The 14099-nt window shown below is 41.8% G+C and overlaps 1 protein-coding gene across 1 annotated transcript; it reads left to right on the forward strand.

Moving 5' to 3' along the window:
• Positions 1–1385: 1385 nt before the first annotated feature.
• On the forward strand, positions 1386–11296 carry ARF4 (ADP ribosylation factor 4). The gene is made up of 6 exons (XM_048071190.2): positions 1386–1692; positions 7465–7545; positions 8079–8188; positions 8786–8857; positions 9334–9459; positions 10343–11296. Exons 1-6 carry the CDS (start codon positions 1626–1628, stop codon positions 10427–10429), a joined length of 543 nt encoding a protein of 180 aa, XP_047927147.1. The 5' UTR covers positions 1386–1625; the 3' UTR covers positions 10430–11296.
• The last annotated feature ends 2803 nt before the right edge of the window (positions 11297–14099 follow it).

A 14099-nucleotide genomic window follows, 5' to 3' on the forward strand; every position in this document is an offset into this window, starting at 1 on the left:
ATATTATTACATGACTGCAAATATGTATTTTTGTAAAAGAAAATAAACTTTTTTTTTTTTGGAAGTTATGTGTCTTAGATGCAGGGTGTGACTTTTTCCTTTTTTTCCTCTCAGCTCTTAGAGAGAGACCTCTGCTTAGTCTGACTTTGTGAAGCTGTATGGTGTAGGTGACCAGAAATACATGATACAATGGAGTGTTGCTGTAGTTTGATCATGCATCATGGTTATGGTGTGATAGAGTCCGCAGATCCTTAAGAATCCAAATAGCAGGGACTGATTCCAAGCAACACTTATCCATTCTTCAGTTTCCTGTACACAGCTGATGGGCCCTGGAGAAACATGGCAGTGGGAAGCAGGTTCCAAGCGAAGTTCAATTCGCCTTTCTTTAATGGAGGGGGCATTAGGTTAAATGCCTGAACTGGATGTTTAAACAGAATTATTTGAACCTTGCTCAAAAGAAAGGCAAAAGGGAAAGTTGTACTGGGTTGTTTGCCATCTTTGTCAGTGCTCTGTAATGCTTTTTGTAATGGTGGTTCAGAAGGCCCTTAAGCTAGAGCTGCAAACCCTGGCCAGAGGTGGTCAGGATGGTGGGAGCAGCCCTGTCCTGCTCCCTGCAGCTTTCTGGTTGCCCCTTGCTCTTCCACCTGCCCCTTTCACCAGAGGGCTCAGAACCCAGAGCCAGGCTTGAAAATAAACACAGTTCTACACAGACTAAAGAAACCTTTGTCTGGGGATTGGAGATTTTCCTTTTCACGTCATACCCTCCAAAAAGGAGCACGTTGCTACTAAAACGTGGCTTGTTTCGGTTTTCATTCCTGCGTTTGTGTGCTGCCTCCTTCCTGCTGGGGCAGCCGCACACATGCCGTTAGTGCCAGCATCACCCTTGTTTACGTTCCCTCTGCGCCTTCCGGCTCCAGTCAGAGAAACAACATCAGGAAAAGTCCTGCTGCAATCAGCGCTCCTGGGGCTGGGGGTTTGGGGTTTTGTTGTTTTTCACTTTTTTGTTTTTTACTGCGTGTTCTGTTCATTACTGGGACATTTTTGGGGTCTCGCTGGGGCTGTTTTACCCCCAAAACCACCCTCTCTCATGTTCTGAGCAGCCCTTTGACCCTGCTGGCTGTGCCGGCGAGGCTGGGGGCGAGGTGGGCGAGCCCCGGGGGCCGGTGGGCGAGCCGGGGCCGCGCGTGGTGCAAGGCCTGGGCCTCCGCGCGCCCCGCGGACTACATTTCCCGGCATGCCGCGCTCCGGGGGGCAGCCGGAAGCAGCGGCGAGGCGGGAGCGAAGCCCTTCGCCTACATCCCCCGGCACGCACCAGCGGCGGCGCTGAGAGGCGAGCGAAGCGCGGAGCGGCCGCGGCGCCTGCCGGGAAGCGTAGTCCCCGCCGCCGTTGGGCGTTCGGGCAGGGCGGCGGGCGGGGATGTGGCGAGCGTGACGTGATTTTGTCCGCGTTGGAGCCGGGGCGGCCGTGGCGAGCGTGACGTGGCACAGAGCGAGCGAGGGAGCGACGAGGCTCCGGGCACCGAGCAGCCGCCGCCGCCGCCCGCCCCGTATAAATCGGCGCCGCCCGCCCGCCGCCAGCTGTCCCCGGAGCTGGGCCGCGCTCCCCTCCCGCTGCCGCCGCCGCCATGGGCCTCACCATCTCCTCGCTCTTCTCCCGCCTCTTCGGCAAGAAGCAGATGCGCATCCTCATGGGTAAGGGCCCACCGGGCCTCGCGTCCTGCCCGCCGCCGGGCCCGGCCTCCTCCTCCTCCTCCTCCTCCTCCTCCTCCTCCTTCTCCTTCCCTCACGGCCGGGCCGGGCGCCTCCCTCCCGCTCTCCTCAGGGTCGTTGGGGAGCGAAGGGTGGGGATGGGGGTGGCGGAGGGGCTGCCCTTCCTTCTCCTCATCCTTGTTCTCCTCGCCCGTCCTCGCCCTCTCCTGCCGGCCCCCAGACAGCTGTTTGAACCCCGAGGTTCGCCCCTCAGGGCTGGGGAGTCCTGGGGTTCGCCCCTCGCCCCCGCCATGGCCGATGTTCTGGCAGCCGAGGTCTCGGCGCCGCTGCCTTGCGAAAGGAGGCCCTGGCAGAGCATCTGCGCGCTGGGATTCCTCCCGCTCGGCGCACGAGACCGTAAAACCCCCTAGGTTGGCTTTTTTAATGCTTAATTATTTTTACTGCCTGGCCGTAATTATTTACTTCGAGTTGGATTATGGTTCTTCGGGAGCAGATCGTGCAGCAGCTGAAGCCAGGGGCTGTTGAAGATTCCCACTGTAAGGTTGCAGTTCAAAAGGTCAAAGCGAGCACACACTGCCTGCCTTCACCATTTCCTCCTCCGCTCCAACTCTTCCCTTCCTTCCTCCACCCCGCCGAGCTTTATGCACAACCGGATCTTAACCCCCCATTTTTTTTTCTCACATTCTTTTACCAAAGCGACTGGAACTTGACTCGTAGTTGACTGAAGTAGCTTGTCCTAAGAAATTTTATGAATTGTTCTGTTTGACGTAGCCAGCAATAGGACTGGGTCCTGACTATGAAACTTCTTGGCACACTTGCTCAGCCTTAATGCTGCACTGCAGACACCAAATGCACCTTTTTTAAATGATACTTTTTCATGCTCTGCATACATTTTGTGATGACGAAGTTCTTTGTTACACGCGCAGTAATTTTTATTGTAAATTCTGTGCTTGAGATGAGAGACTCTCATCCATTTCAAAATAACCTGAGTAATTTTTGTGTTTTGAGACAACACAGGGCATCTGTTAGTTTCAAGGAAGTGATTTGACTGTCTGCCTAGCAGTCGGACTCTTCATATGACTCTAAATGAGTGATGCGAAATCTTCAAATGAGCTCGACTGTAACATGAGATGGTGTCAATGATGCTTGTAGCTCTTTTGCATTCTGCAAAATAATGAAAACAGGCACGCAATGCCAGACAAATCAAAAGAACTTGCCAGGGCTTTAGTTTCTTCACTGGTAATTAGTTCAAATGAGGTTAGATATGGGTTAGGGAGTCGTGCTTTCTACTAGTTGGTTCAACTGCATCAGTTTCTTCTGACTATGATTTCAGCGCTTTTACCCTCTTCAAATATAGGATAGGGCGAGAACAGGAGAGTGCTCCATGTTTGTTATGCAGCATGAGAGGGAAAAACGTTTCCTATATCATGATGAGGGTGTAGTGGAGTTCCTAAACTGGGTGTTTAGAAGAAGAATATGTTCTGTGAATTGCATAATTTGCTTATACCTGGCGAAGAAGCTCTATGTAGCATTGTACATTGTATATTGGCACTTTGAGGAGAGATGTCTGAACAGTGAGACTGAATTAAACTTTTCCTCAGAGGTGGTAACTTTAGACTTATGATTTGAAAATGAGCTCAGCAAGGTTGGGCAGTTAATATTTTTGCATGTAGTGTACTGGTGAAGTAACTGCATGGGGTAAGATGTTCATGAAGAAATATTTAGGGGGGAAATATCATAGGAGTGAGTTGGTAGTGAACAGATGACTCATTTATAATTCATACTTCCCTTTCACAGCTTTCTTTTGTTTCTGTGAAATTGAAGTTAAGTAGAATTAATCTAGTTCTTAAAACAGACCCGATGTTACTGAGTTCTGCAGAATTCGAGTACATATAATTGGGTATTTTGAGGGCACCTGAAGCTTTCATTGCCAACAGCAAACAGCACGTTATCTTTCATAGTCTCAAGCTACATTCGTAGTGAAAGGTGGCTGGTATGTCATTACGGAGCTTTCTTTTCAAGTGCACTTGAGTAATAAGGTATATTTCAGAAATATTAAGTTAACTTGCTTTTGAAGAAAGGAATGTAAAATAATTCCTGGATCTACTTTATAAATGGAAGTGACGTAAGAGAAGAGAAAAGAAATAACAAAAGGGAAGGATCAAATGACTTTATGTTAGACAAGGCAACCGGGGCATTACAGCGGAGAAACCAAGTCCTGATCCTTCATGTACATGTCTGTAAAACTTTACTCGTACTTCTCATGCTTAAAAAGGAACAGTACTCATTGTGCGCCTTTCGGTGCCATAATTCAGCCTGCTATCTTCTGGTGTAGTTGTGTGAATGTTAACCAAGATAATAGCTACTCAGAAGCTTCAAATACAAAGGTAATCGTTAAATAAATTTTTTTAAAAAAAGGCCAGATTCTTTGGGGAACGTTATCGTGGAGGACACAACTATTTAGCAGTTTTTGTTGTGTTTTTTTTTTTTTAAACTACTGTCCACTTGCATGCTGTTGGCTTTCTTCATGCATGTGTTTTCTTGAAACTGTGTTGAGAATTGCCCCTTTGGGGCCTCCAGAGAGTTACCACTTGAAACTAAGCCTGAAAGAGGACTAGTATGTAAAGGATTAATAAAGACAAGTGTTGAGAGAACTGGTACCAAGGTAAAAGAAAAGTGAAGGAGTAACCATCTCTAATGAATTGGGCTATGTTAATTTTGTGTATCTTTAAGCTGTTGTTTGTCACAAGGTAGACTTCTTTAATTAGTTAAATCCAGTGGAAGCTCCCCCCATCCCCTCCTCTGATCAAAGTAGGAAGCTGGGGATTGTTGGAGGGATGTGGTGTGGTGGAGTTGCTGTTCCCACAGACAAGCAAACTGCACACTGGAGATGTAGAAGCGCGATGGACAGACTATAAATAAAACGTCCTGAAGAGAAGTAAAGGACCTACAACTACCCTTGTTTTAACAGCAGCTGGAAGCGCTGTAGGTGTTTTTTCTCTAGCTAGAGGAAGAGGATGTTTGACTTAAATTGTTTCAAGTGCAAGTCTGAGCTTCCCATTTGTACTTGAATTGTAATCTCAGTGCTTCGTGCTGTAACTGTTGGCTGTAATACCCTACATCGAGATTCTTACAGTTACACCTTGTCCTCTTGGTGATGGGTAGTCACAGTGGGAGCAGAGCGGACATCTAGAGTTGGAAATTTATATTATTTGAGGGTTTAAGACTTAAATTGAGGTTACTCTCAAGATCAAAACCTGAACTTTATGATACGGAAGTAACTCATAGATTTACATTTAGTGTTACAGAGTAAACATAAATGTGTTTATTCTTGGAAAACACATGATCCAGCAAGTAGTGTAAACTGCTGGACTCCTAAAAGCAATAGATACACTTCCTAGTGGCTCTAAAAATTAAATGTGACTTGGTGCTCTGACCCCTTTTGTCCTTAAAAAAAGGGGTAAATCAGCAAACTGGTGTATGAACGGAGGCTATGCTGCTGGTAGCTATTGATTATTTAAAATTCAGGTTTGTAATTTGACTCAAAGTGGCAGTTTCTGCAGACGGGGTCATGGTGATTTGCAGAAACTCTTTCCCTCTGTTAAAAGCTGCTGTCTCAACAGTGGAGTCAGAAGAAGAAAACATCTTTCCATAACTCAGCCTGCCTCCGTGCAAAGTCCAACGGCTTAATTAAAATTGTGGATAAGAGTGGGTTTAAGCAAAGGCTCTGGGCTTTGTGCTCACATAGCTAACGTGGCCTGCCAATGCCATCGAGGCAGCAGTAGGTTCTGGAGCAAGAGCAGGGTGGGTAGCTGTGGCAGTCGTTTCTGAAGGTCAGACAACTTCAAGTCCTTGACTAATTTCTAACTGTTTTTTTTGTTGTTGTTGTTGATTGGGGAGAGTTTGTGAGTATGTGTAGCTTTAATTTGGTGGTTCACGTCAAATTCACTTACTGGAAAACTTTTATATATGATGCATGTAAACCACGTGCTTTCTTGTAGGTATCTAGGCATCCTAGAAACATTTGCTTGAGGATGACCTACATAATAATATTGGGTTTCAAGCACTGTGCTATTAAAACATTGTTTTTCAGCTTAGATGGAGTGTATGAGGGTTTCAGAGTTTGCTTAAAGGGTTTTTAAGGCTACCTGGCACTTTACTGATACAGGGGAAAATGCTAATGCTTACAAGTTTCATGACTTGTTCCTGTGAAACTGCACTCTGTTTTTTGTTCTTGTGCGTTTGGTTCTAGACCAATGCTGAGACAGTAACTTTAAGTAAGACTTTAAGGCTTTTAAGGTTAATTTGAGCATTTGGGGAATCTATTCGTCCTCAAAGAGCTTTGTTCATGATCGTAGGTTTTTTTTTCCCCTTTTACTCCATTATATTAGTAATTAGAACAACGTTTGTATTTATTTTTTTTACACAATGACAATACCAAAGAAACTGCATTCACATGTATGATCCTGTTCGTGGTATTGAAATAAAGGACGTTTAGGTTTTGTAAATAGTTTCCTGTAACAGCAGTTTCTGTCTTGAGAAGGAGGCAGCTTTTTAAGAGTTGGGTTTCGTTCTGAATAAGTAGGGTATTTTCAATTCCATGTTATTGCAATGCCAAGGAAACGGTTGTATTATTAGCAGTCAAGTCATCAAGCACTCAAAGCTTATGTATGGCAGCCACCAAGTAGGAAATTAATGGAGAACACTTAGCAGTGTTATCAAGCAAGGATGACAGTTGGTTTCTGCTACAAGTATTATTTAATTCTTCTATGTGGGTTTTATTTTTGCTTGGGCAAAAATTTTGAATTGCACAAATAGACATCTTATTCAAGCTGTTGCTTGCTGAGTGCTTAGAACCTACTTTTTATTTAGGTGTTTGTGATCAGCATTGGATTATAACATAAATAATTGTATTTTGAGTTGCTCTTGCAAGCTCTGAAATGTCTAACACTAAGCAGTTGCACAAACAACTTTAGGAAACTACAGTGTGTGCCTACAATCTCAGTGATGTTTCTCAAAAAAACATCTTCAAGGCTCCAGTTTCCTTTTTTTAAGGATCGTGTTTTTACCCTAGAACTTGCCTTTTTAAACAGCAAGCTTAATTTTAGTTGTAGCACCAGAAGAGCAAATTCCAGTGCAGCAGGCCTTCTATAAGGATCAAAAGTGGAGAGTCTCCTAAAGAAAGCATCCTTGGGGGTCTCAATGAGTAGAAGTGATGTCACGGAGAGAATTACAGCCCTTATGGTCTACATGGAGGGAGGGCAGGATTTACATAACATGCTTGTGGTTTTGTTACTGCAAAAGAAATATCTTAGTGAAGGAACAAGGGGCTGCAGTGAGGGAGAGTAGCAGTTGTGTGATCAGTTAGAAGCGACATTCTGCTTGTAGAATGTTTCCAGGCACTTAAGACCATCCTGACTTACAGAGAAGAAACTTTCAAAGAGAATGAGAAAACTTAAGTAGCACAAACATGAGGGAAGATGACTAGAAGCTTCTGCGTCTGTAGGTTGTGGTTGAAAATGTGTTACTGAGCTTGTTTTCTTTGCTGCCTGTGTTCTGTCTCAGTGCTGGGTAGAGAAGGTGGGGCAAAGCATACAGTACTATATCAACAGTGACTTAAAGTATTTAAACAGTTGTATCCTCTTGGGGTGGAAAAAAAGAAAGCTAATACTCTATGTTTAAAATGGCCTACCTTTGAAATTAAGAGGTTGTAGTTCGTATTGTGAACTAAACCAAATTTTCTGTTTCTTTTAGTTGGTTTGGATGCTGCTGGTAAGACAACCATCCTTTATAAGCTGAAGCTAGGAGAAATTGTCACCACAATCCCCACTATTGGTAAGATAACCAATTCTCATGGTTTTTAACCAGTTCTTGTCTTCATTCTCATTACTCTGTATTTCTGTTGTGGAGGTGGGCTGCTGAAGCGTGTAGAAGTTTGCTGTCCTTGCTGTTAGTGTAGGAATTAAGACAAACGTGGGCTTTTCAGAATAATCTGTAAGATCTGGTAATGCCGTGGCAGAGTAACTGTCCTACTGTGTCCCACCAAATATGCACCCAGACTGGAATCCGGTGTCTGACAGTGGCCAGCAGCAGGTGCTCAGGAGTATGGGAACCAACGAGGTATCAGTACTTAGCCCAAACACCATGAGCCCCCAGCAGGTTGTGGCTGAAAGACTCTGAACTAAAAGTGGTGAACTTGGGTGTGAGTAATTTTCTTTTTTTCCTTCAGTCTGTTTTTGCTTTGATCTCCTAAAAGATAAAATGGCTTAACAGGAATAAATTGCTAGAAGTAAAACTTGAAGTTGCTGTCCTTAACGTGATTAGAATTACATTTTAGCAATAGCATTAACTACTTGACTCTGTTTCAGGTTTTAATGTGGAAACAGTAGAATACAAAAACATTTGTTTCACGGTTTGGGATGTTGGTGGTCAAGATAAAATTAGACCTCTTTGGAGGCATTATTTCCAAAACACACAGGTAAGAGTTTTAAGACAACAGTAGTTAATGACCTGTTCTGTAAAGACTCATTGTTCTGTACTCTACATACTCCATGTTCTGTAGAGTAAATATGGGAAGTTGTCTTCTGTTCCTTCCTGTCAGAAGGGTTCCTCATTATCTTCCTCAAGTTGTGAGGATACCCAGATTTTATTCTAGTGGAAGCTAGGTTGTTACCGTGAAGGCTTCAGTCTTAGTCATGAGCGTAGTCTGGCAAGGATGAAGCCCTTAGAATCTGTCAGTATTCAGTAATATGTTAGCTTATGAAATCTTGCTGTTTTTTTTTTTTGGCTTGTTTTTTTTTTTTCCAAATTACCAGTTCCCAATCTAGCGTATAAACTGACATTTCTGGGTTACATTTTTTTTTATTTAAAAGATGTAGCTTAATTTTGCAGTTGCTACTCATTGTGTAGTTGTTCAGACAGGTATCTTGCATTCCTTGAACAATTTTTTTTGTCAAATTTGCTTCCATAAGAGGGGGGACATTCACAATATTCCATAAGAGTTCTTTAATTTTTAAAATGATATTGCATGTTTGCATTTTACAGTGGTTTTTCAAAACTGCTTAACTTCTTGCAGGGCCTCATTTTTGTGGTGGATAGCAATGACAGAGAGAGAATCCAGGAAGCAGCGGAAGAGCTGCAGAAAATGGTAAATGTTGATACCTTCCTTTTTTTTTTTATGTATCAGATTCCTGAACAGATTTTTTTTAAGTTGAGGGAGTTTGTAGAGTGCATATTGTATGCACCGGCTAGTGCTAGATTAAGTAGTGCATTGAGTTGTAGTTATGACTCCATGGAGAGCTTTAGCTCAAGAACTACCAATGTGTCAAAACCTTTCTTTCATTTGCTAGAACATTAATAGAAATGCAGCAGATGGAAGAACAGTTTTAGTAAAAGAGAGTTTTGTGGCAATGTCTTAATAAATTTAAATGCCTAATGAAAGAATATTTCATTACCTTTGGAAATTAAGTTGGTACCAGATAAATTTCACTATGGACTTGCTAGTGACTTCAGGAGCAAGAATTAAAAAAACCTATGCTTTAAACAGTATTTAGATTTCTTTAGTGCTTGTTGACGTACTTAACTGAGATAATTCAATAATGTGGCCATTTTTTTTCCTGTTAGCTTCAAGAGGATGAGCTGCGAGATGCAGTGCTGCTTCTGTTTGCAAACAAACAAGATCTGCCAAATGCCATGGCAATCAGTGAAATGACAGATAAACTAGGTCTTCAGTCCCTGCGCAGCAGAACTGTAAGTGCTGAACTTGCCTGGTTGCTAACTCTAGCTTCCCTTATTATATATCATAAAAATAATTTCTCTTTAAAGGAAAGGGAAGTTTCTACCTCTTTTTGTAGAATACCAGATATACTCATCTTTCAACTCTGTGGACATTGCTTAAGGTTTTCCTTCAAAATAGGTGATTTAGAAGTATAATCCAATTTGTACAGCTGTTGCAGGTGCTTCATCTCTTACCTCTTTCTGGAAAAATAGAAATACTCCAGGCTGTTACTGAACTGTAGCTGTCAATGTTTGACAGAGTGTGGTGGGCTTTCCTGTTGTCCCAGTACTAGCTATTCTTGGGGAGAAAATGCATTCAGCATTCTTACCTCTACAAAGATGGGAGGAAATTAAGTAGCTCCGGAGTCATTAGATTCCATCTATGCAAGCCGTAGAGATCATATGGTTGTTTCACATAAACTGTCTATTTTTAGGTAATACTCGATCTCTTTGTTGACACACCAAGATTATAATTTAAGATGTCTTAGAGGTCCATTAAATTAGATAATTCCACGCCCATTTCTTGGCAAGCTGTCTTGGAAAACCAAGAAGCTATCTTTCTGCATAGAAGACAAATGCAAATTCTGAATTATTTTTTTTCTTGATGCACTAAACGGTGTTCTGGCATTTGGTAGGCCAACACTGAGCTTTTGGATGATGTCTAAACCCTACCTATCTTGCATATATTTTTCAAAACTTAGAAAATACCCTCTGCTCAATATTGATTCTATGGTGCAAAATGATGCTTAAAGAATGCTATTTGAGCATTGATCTGAGCGTCACATACAGTGATATTTTAAATACTAGCAAAATGCAAACTAAGTTTACTCTTTTTGTCTGTTTTCTGTGTTAACAGTGGTATGTCCAAGCTACCTGTGCTACGCAAGGAACTGGTCTGTATGAGGGACTTGACTGGCTGTCAAATGAACTCTCAAAACGCTAACTCAAACTGGATGACTCTTTCACCAGGGACATGTTTGATATAAGTGGTCTAGGCTTGTTACAACAAAATTAGTTTGCATCTTGGTTATTACAGTATCTGGAACTGATATTTGGGCAGGATATTAAAGCGTTTCAACTTATTTTGTTGCCAATTATTGTTTACCGAGCTACATGTTGCAAAGGTAGCAATATGCTTGGGTAAAAATCTCCTTAACTTGGAAAAAGTGTATCTTCTGATTTTATTCCCCTTGTTAGTCTAAATGCCTGAATATAGTTATTGTGACATCTTTGAGATCTGTTTTGAATACTTTTTTTGAGCCCCGATAAATTAATGTTTTAATTTTTTTTCTCCCTGCTACTTTTAGTTTACTGATGCCCTGTTTCATTCCTCAGACAGTCTGCTGATTTAAAAATGTAGCATTCTGTATGTATTTATTTCTATCCCTTGCCAAGAAGAATTCCTAATATTGCTTGTTCCCGCCAAGAAAATGCTCTAAAACACTATTCAAATCTACTGCACTGAGGAACATTTTTATTAATCTTTAGGTTCTATTAGCCCAACTTGCCTTTGTGTGAATTGGATTCGATGGGTAGAATAGTTCTGTGCTGGTTGCGAAGAGCTCATGTTGAGGTTGTTTTTAATATTCAGCAGATTGTCTTCCTTTATATTGTATCTTTTTTTATGTTGCATGTTGCTTTTTGGTATCAGCCTGACTATTTTTGCCCAGTGTATAATAGTTCTGCTGAAGTTTTACTGTTTGTTGGTGAACATATCTTCATAAAGAAATTTTGGAAAATTCATTAAACTCAATGGATTAGTTTATTCATAACCCACTTGGAATTATTCCTAATAAAATGATAAAATGTATAGTTCTGTGTATGCTCTTCTTGATTCCTGAAATAGTTGAATTGCAAGTTGTCACTTAATCATTTTCTATAAACTGATTTTTCCTGTAGCTTGAATGTGAACATAAATCTCATTTTCACTTCTTTGGAGCTATATAGATGGGGACACAAAGTGGGCAACAAAGTTGTATACAGTGCAGTAGAGTAGTTGTCATAAAGACATATGATTCTGTAAGTGTCTTTTGAAGTTGTAAATCTAAAATTCTTTTTAAGATGTCCAGATATGAAAATACTAACAGTTACAAAAATGGTAATAAAACAAGTACGAACTGCCTGAAAAGCATGCATGTCTGTTTCGTAGTTGTTTCTACCTTTAAAAACAACCTGGGGGCTAGCAGGAGAATCACAAATTCTGTTGGTGGCTAGCTAGAAAGCTAACTCAAACGCTTATACAGGGCTTTAACCAATACTATGTTTATGGTGATGGTCACCCCCAAAAATAAGGCCTATGTAACTGCTACTGCGTGCTTTCATACTTCTGTCCCCCCTCATCCCTACCATGGTTCCAAAATATTTAAATTAACATGTTTTTTAGAATGTTTTTCTCTTGTTCTGTCTGCTGTACAGATGCAAACATGACTCAATCTTGCATATTGATTATATGTCTTTAGGAACCCAAAGCATGATTTCACTGCAGATTTAGCTCACGCTCTTCTCTTATTTTCAGACTAGGTCTTGCTATTTTGCTACAAGAAATCCCAGTGACAAGGTCTGATAAACTCAAGCAAGTTTAGATTAAGAGCAGCTCCCAAGGCAGGCTCTGCTGTAGCTGAGACTGAAGTTTCTAGGAAGTAGTGTTACTGCAAACACACATAACTGGAGGAAATTCCAGAGCTCTTGAAACGAGTCATTGACTCTCCTCAGTATGTAACAGAAACCCAGGGGATAGTTAAGGTGAGTAAGGTTTTGCTTGCACCTTTAATGGGTTGCTGATTACATATTAACCTGAGTGGATACATCTGCTCTTTGGATCAGCAGCTGTTAATACCCATATTTCTTGTAAGGCAGTTGCTTGGAATAAACCTTGAAAGGAACACCTTGCTCAAAAGAGCTGGTTGGTCTGTAATGTGGGATGTATTGTTACTCCCGGGGGGGTAAAATGAAATGATTATTGTGACACATTAAATGCCATCTCCTCTTCCAAGGCAGACATTAGACTAAAAACACGGCAGGTACATGGAAAAAAGATGACTTTTCTTGAAAGAAACATTATTTTCTGTACAGATAGATGACTTCATTGTTTTAATTCTTTAAAATACTTTTGAGTAATTAAATGTGGTAGCAACTACACTTCTGAGTTACGGCATGTGAGTAGCAGTTAATATTGCAAAGGGTCACCATGTCTGGCATTTGTACCAGTAGGTTGTAATTCTGCTATAAAAGGAGTGATTTACAAAATCAGTCAAAGTAGTAAAGATCTTCAGCCTCAGTTAAAAGTGCAGGGAGGTCTGCACGAGGTGTGAGTGAAAACTACAGCTTACACTGGAAGGCAGGAGCTAATGAGAGAAGAAATGTCTGCCTCCTGAGATAGCAGATAGAGCATATGCTGGAGCAGTGCTCTCCTGAGTTTATTGCATCCTATATCAGAGAAGGGAAAACAGAAGGCACAATGAGATGTTCCTTTTTCCTTTAACTGGCTAGAAAGGTGTAGTAATGAACATACTTGAAAAATGCTAAAAGAATACTGCCCGATTTCTTTATGTTTTATGTGGAGGATATGGAGAATTCCAATTGCTGGAACCATAGTTGAGTTCGGGGTTATGAAATAAAATGGCAACAAGCTTTATAGGGCTCCTATTAATGTGGGATCTAGAGCTGCTTAGGGAAGAATTAATTGCTAGGCAAGATATGGGTATAGGGTGAACTAAAATGAGATCTAAAAGCACCTTGCGTAGTTGTGTAGAGTGGGAAGTATAGTAGGAAGTATGATGCGTAACTTCACAAGAGGTAAAAACAGGCTGGGAGCATGGGAGGTGTGGGTAAGTGGTGTATCTAAGGCTTGCTCCTTCCACCACTCCACTCATCCCTTACCTCCCAGGAAGAAAATCAGAATTCTTTTGTTTTTCCTTACCTAAACCCCGGTGCTGTGTTCTCGCTGCAGAAATGCCTGCCTAATGCCTGACACATTGCTGCTATTGGCAGTCAGCCCGGGCTGCTGCATTTTACTAATTAAACCAGGGATACTTGTGCTGGAGAACAGCCAGCGCTAACTTGTGGGGCTCTATTTCTTCCCAAAGATATTAAGGGATTAAATGCCATGTGCAAGGACCGTCTACTGGGCCTGTACTGGGCCATGCTTTCCCTTATCAGTTGCTTCCTCCAGATGCCAGCTGTTCCGTGCTCTTCCTCTCCCTAGTCTGCAAGGAGGCAAAAGAAGCAACCCAAATTACCAATACGGGGATTAAGAGGGACCTGCTGCTGCTTGGAATGGAGACACACTACCAGGCAAGTCTGTTCGCTATGCAGCTCCATCTTGTGGTACTATGGAGAAATTAAAGTGTTTTTTTTTCCAATGTTTTAGATAGAGTAACACAGTTGTAATGGATAGGTATTAAAAAGGAGGAAAAGCATGCTTGTTCTCAATTTCTAAGGGGAGCTTAGCCTATGTAAGCAATACAACTTCACATCCAAGCTTACAATTGCAATAAGGGATCTTAACATGGCTGAGAGGTTTCTCTTTAACTTGCCATATGCTTGTGAACTTCAGGTCTTCAGCTGTAAGCTTTCCCTCATTTACTAAATCAGTAATTATTCTTTAACCAGGT

This window comes from Anser cygnoides, chromosome 10, assembly GCF_040182565.1.
Source record: "Anser cygnoides isolate HZ-2024a breed goose chromosome 10, Taihu_goose_T2T_genome, whole genome shotgun sequence".
Taxonomy (NCBI): Eukaryota; Metazoa; Chordata; class Aves; order Anseriformes; family Anatidae; genus Anser; species Anser cygnoides.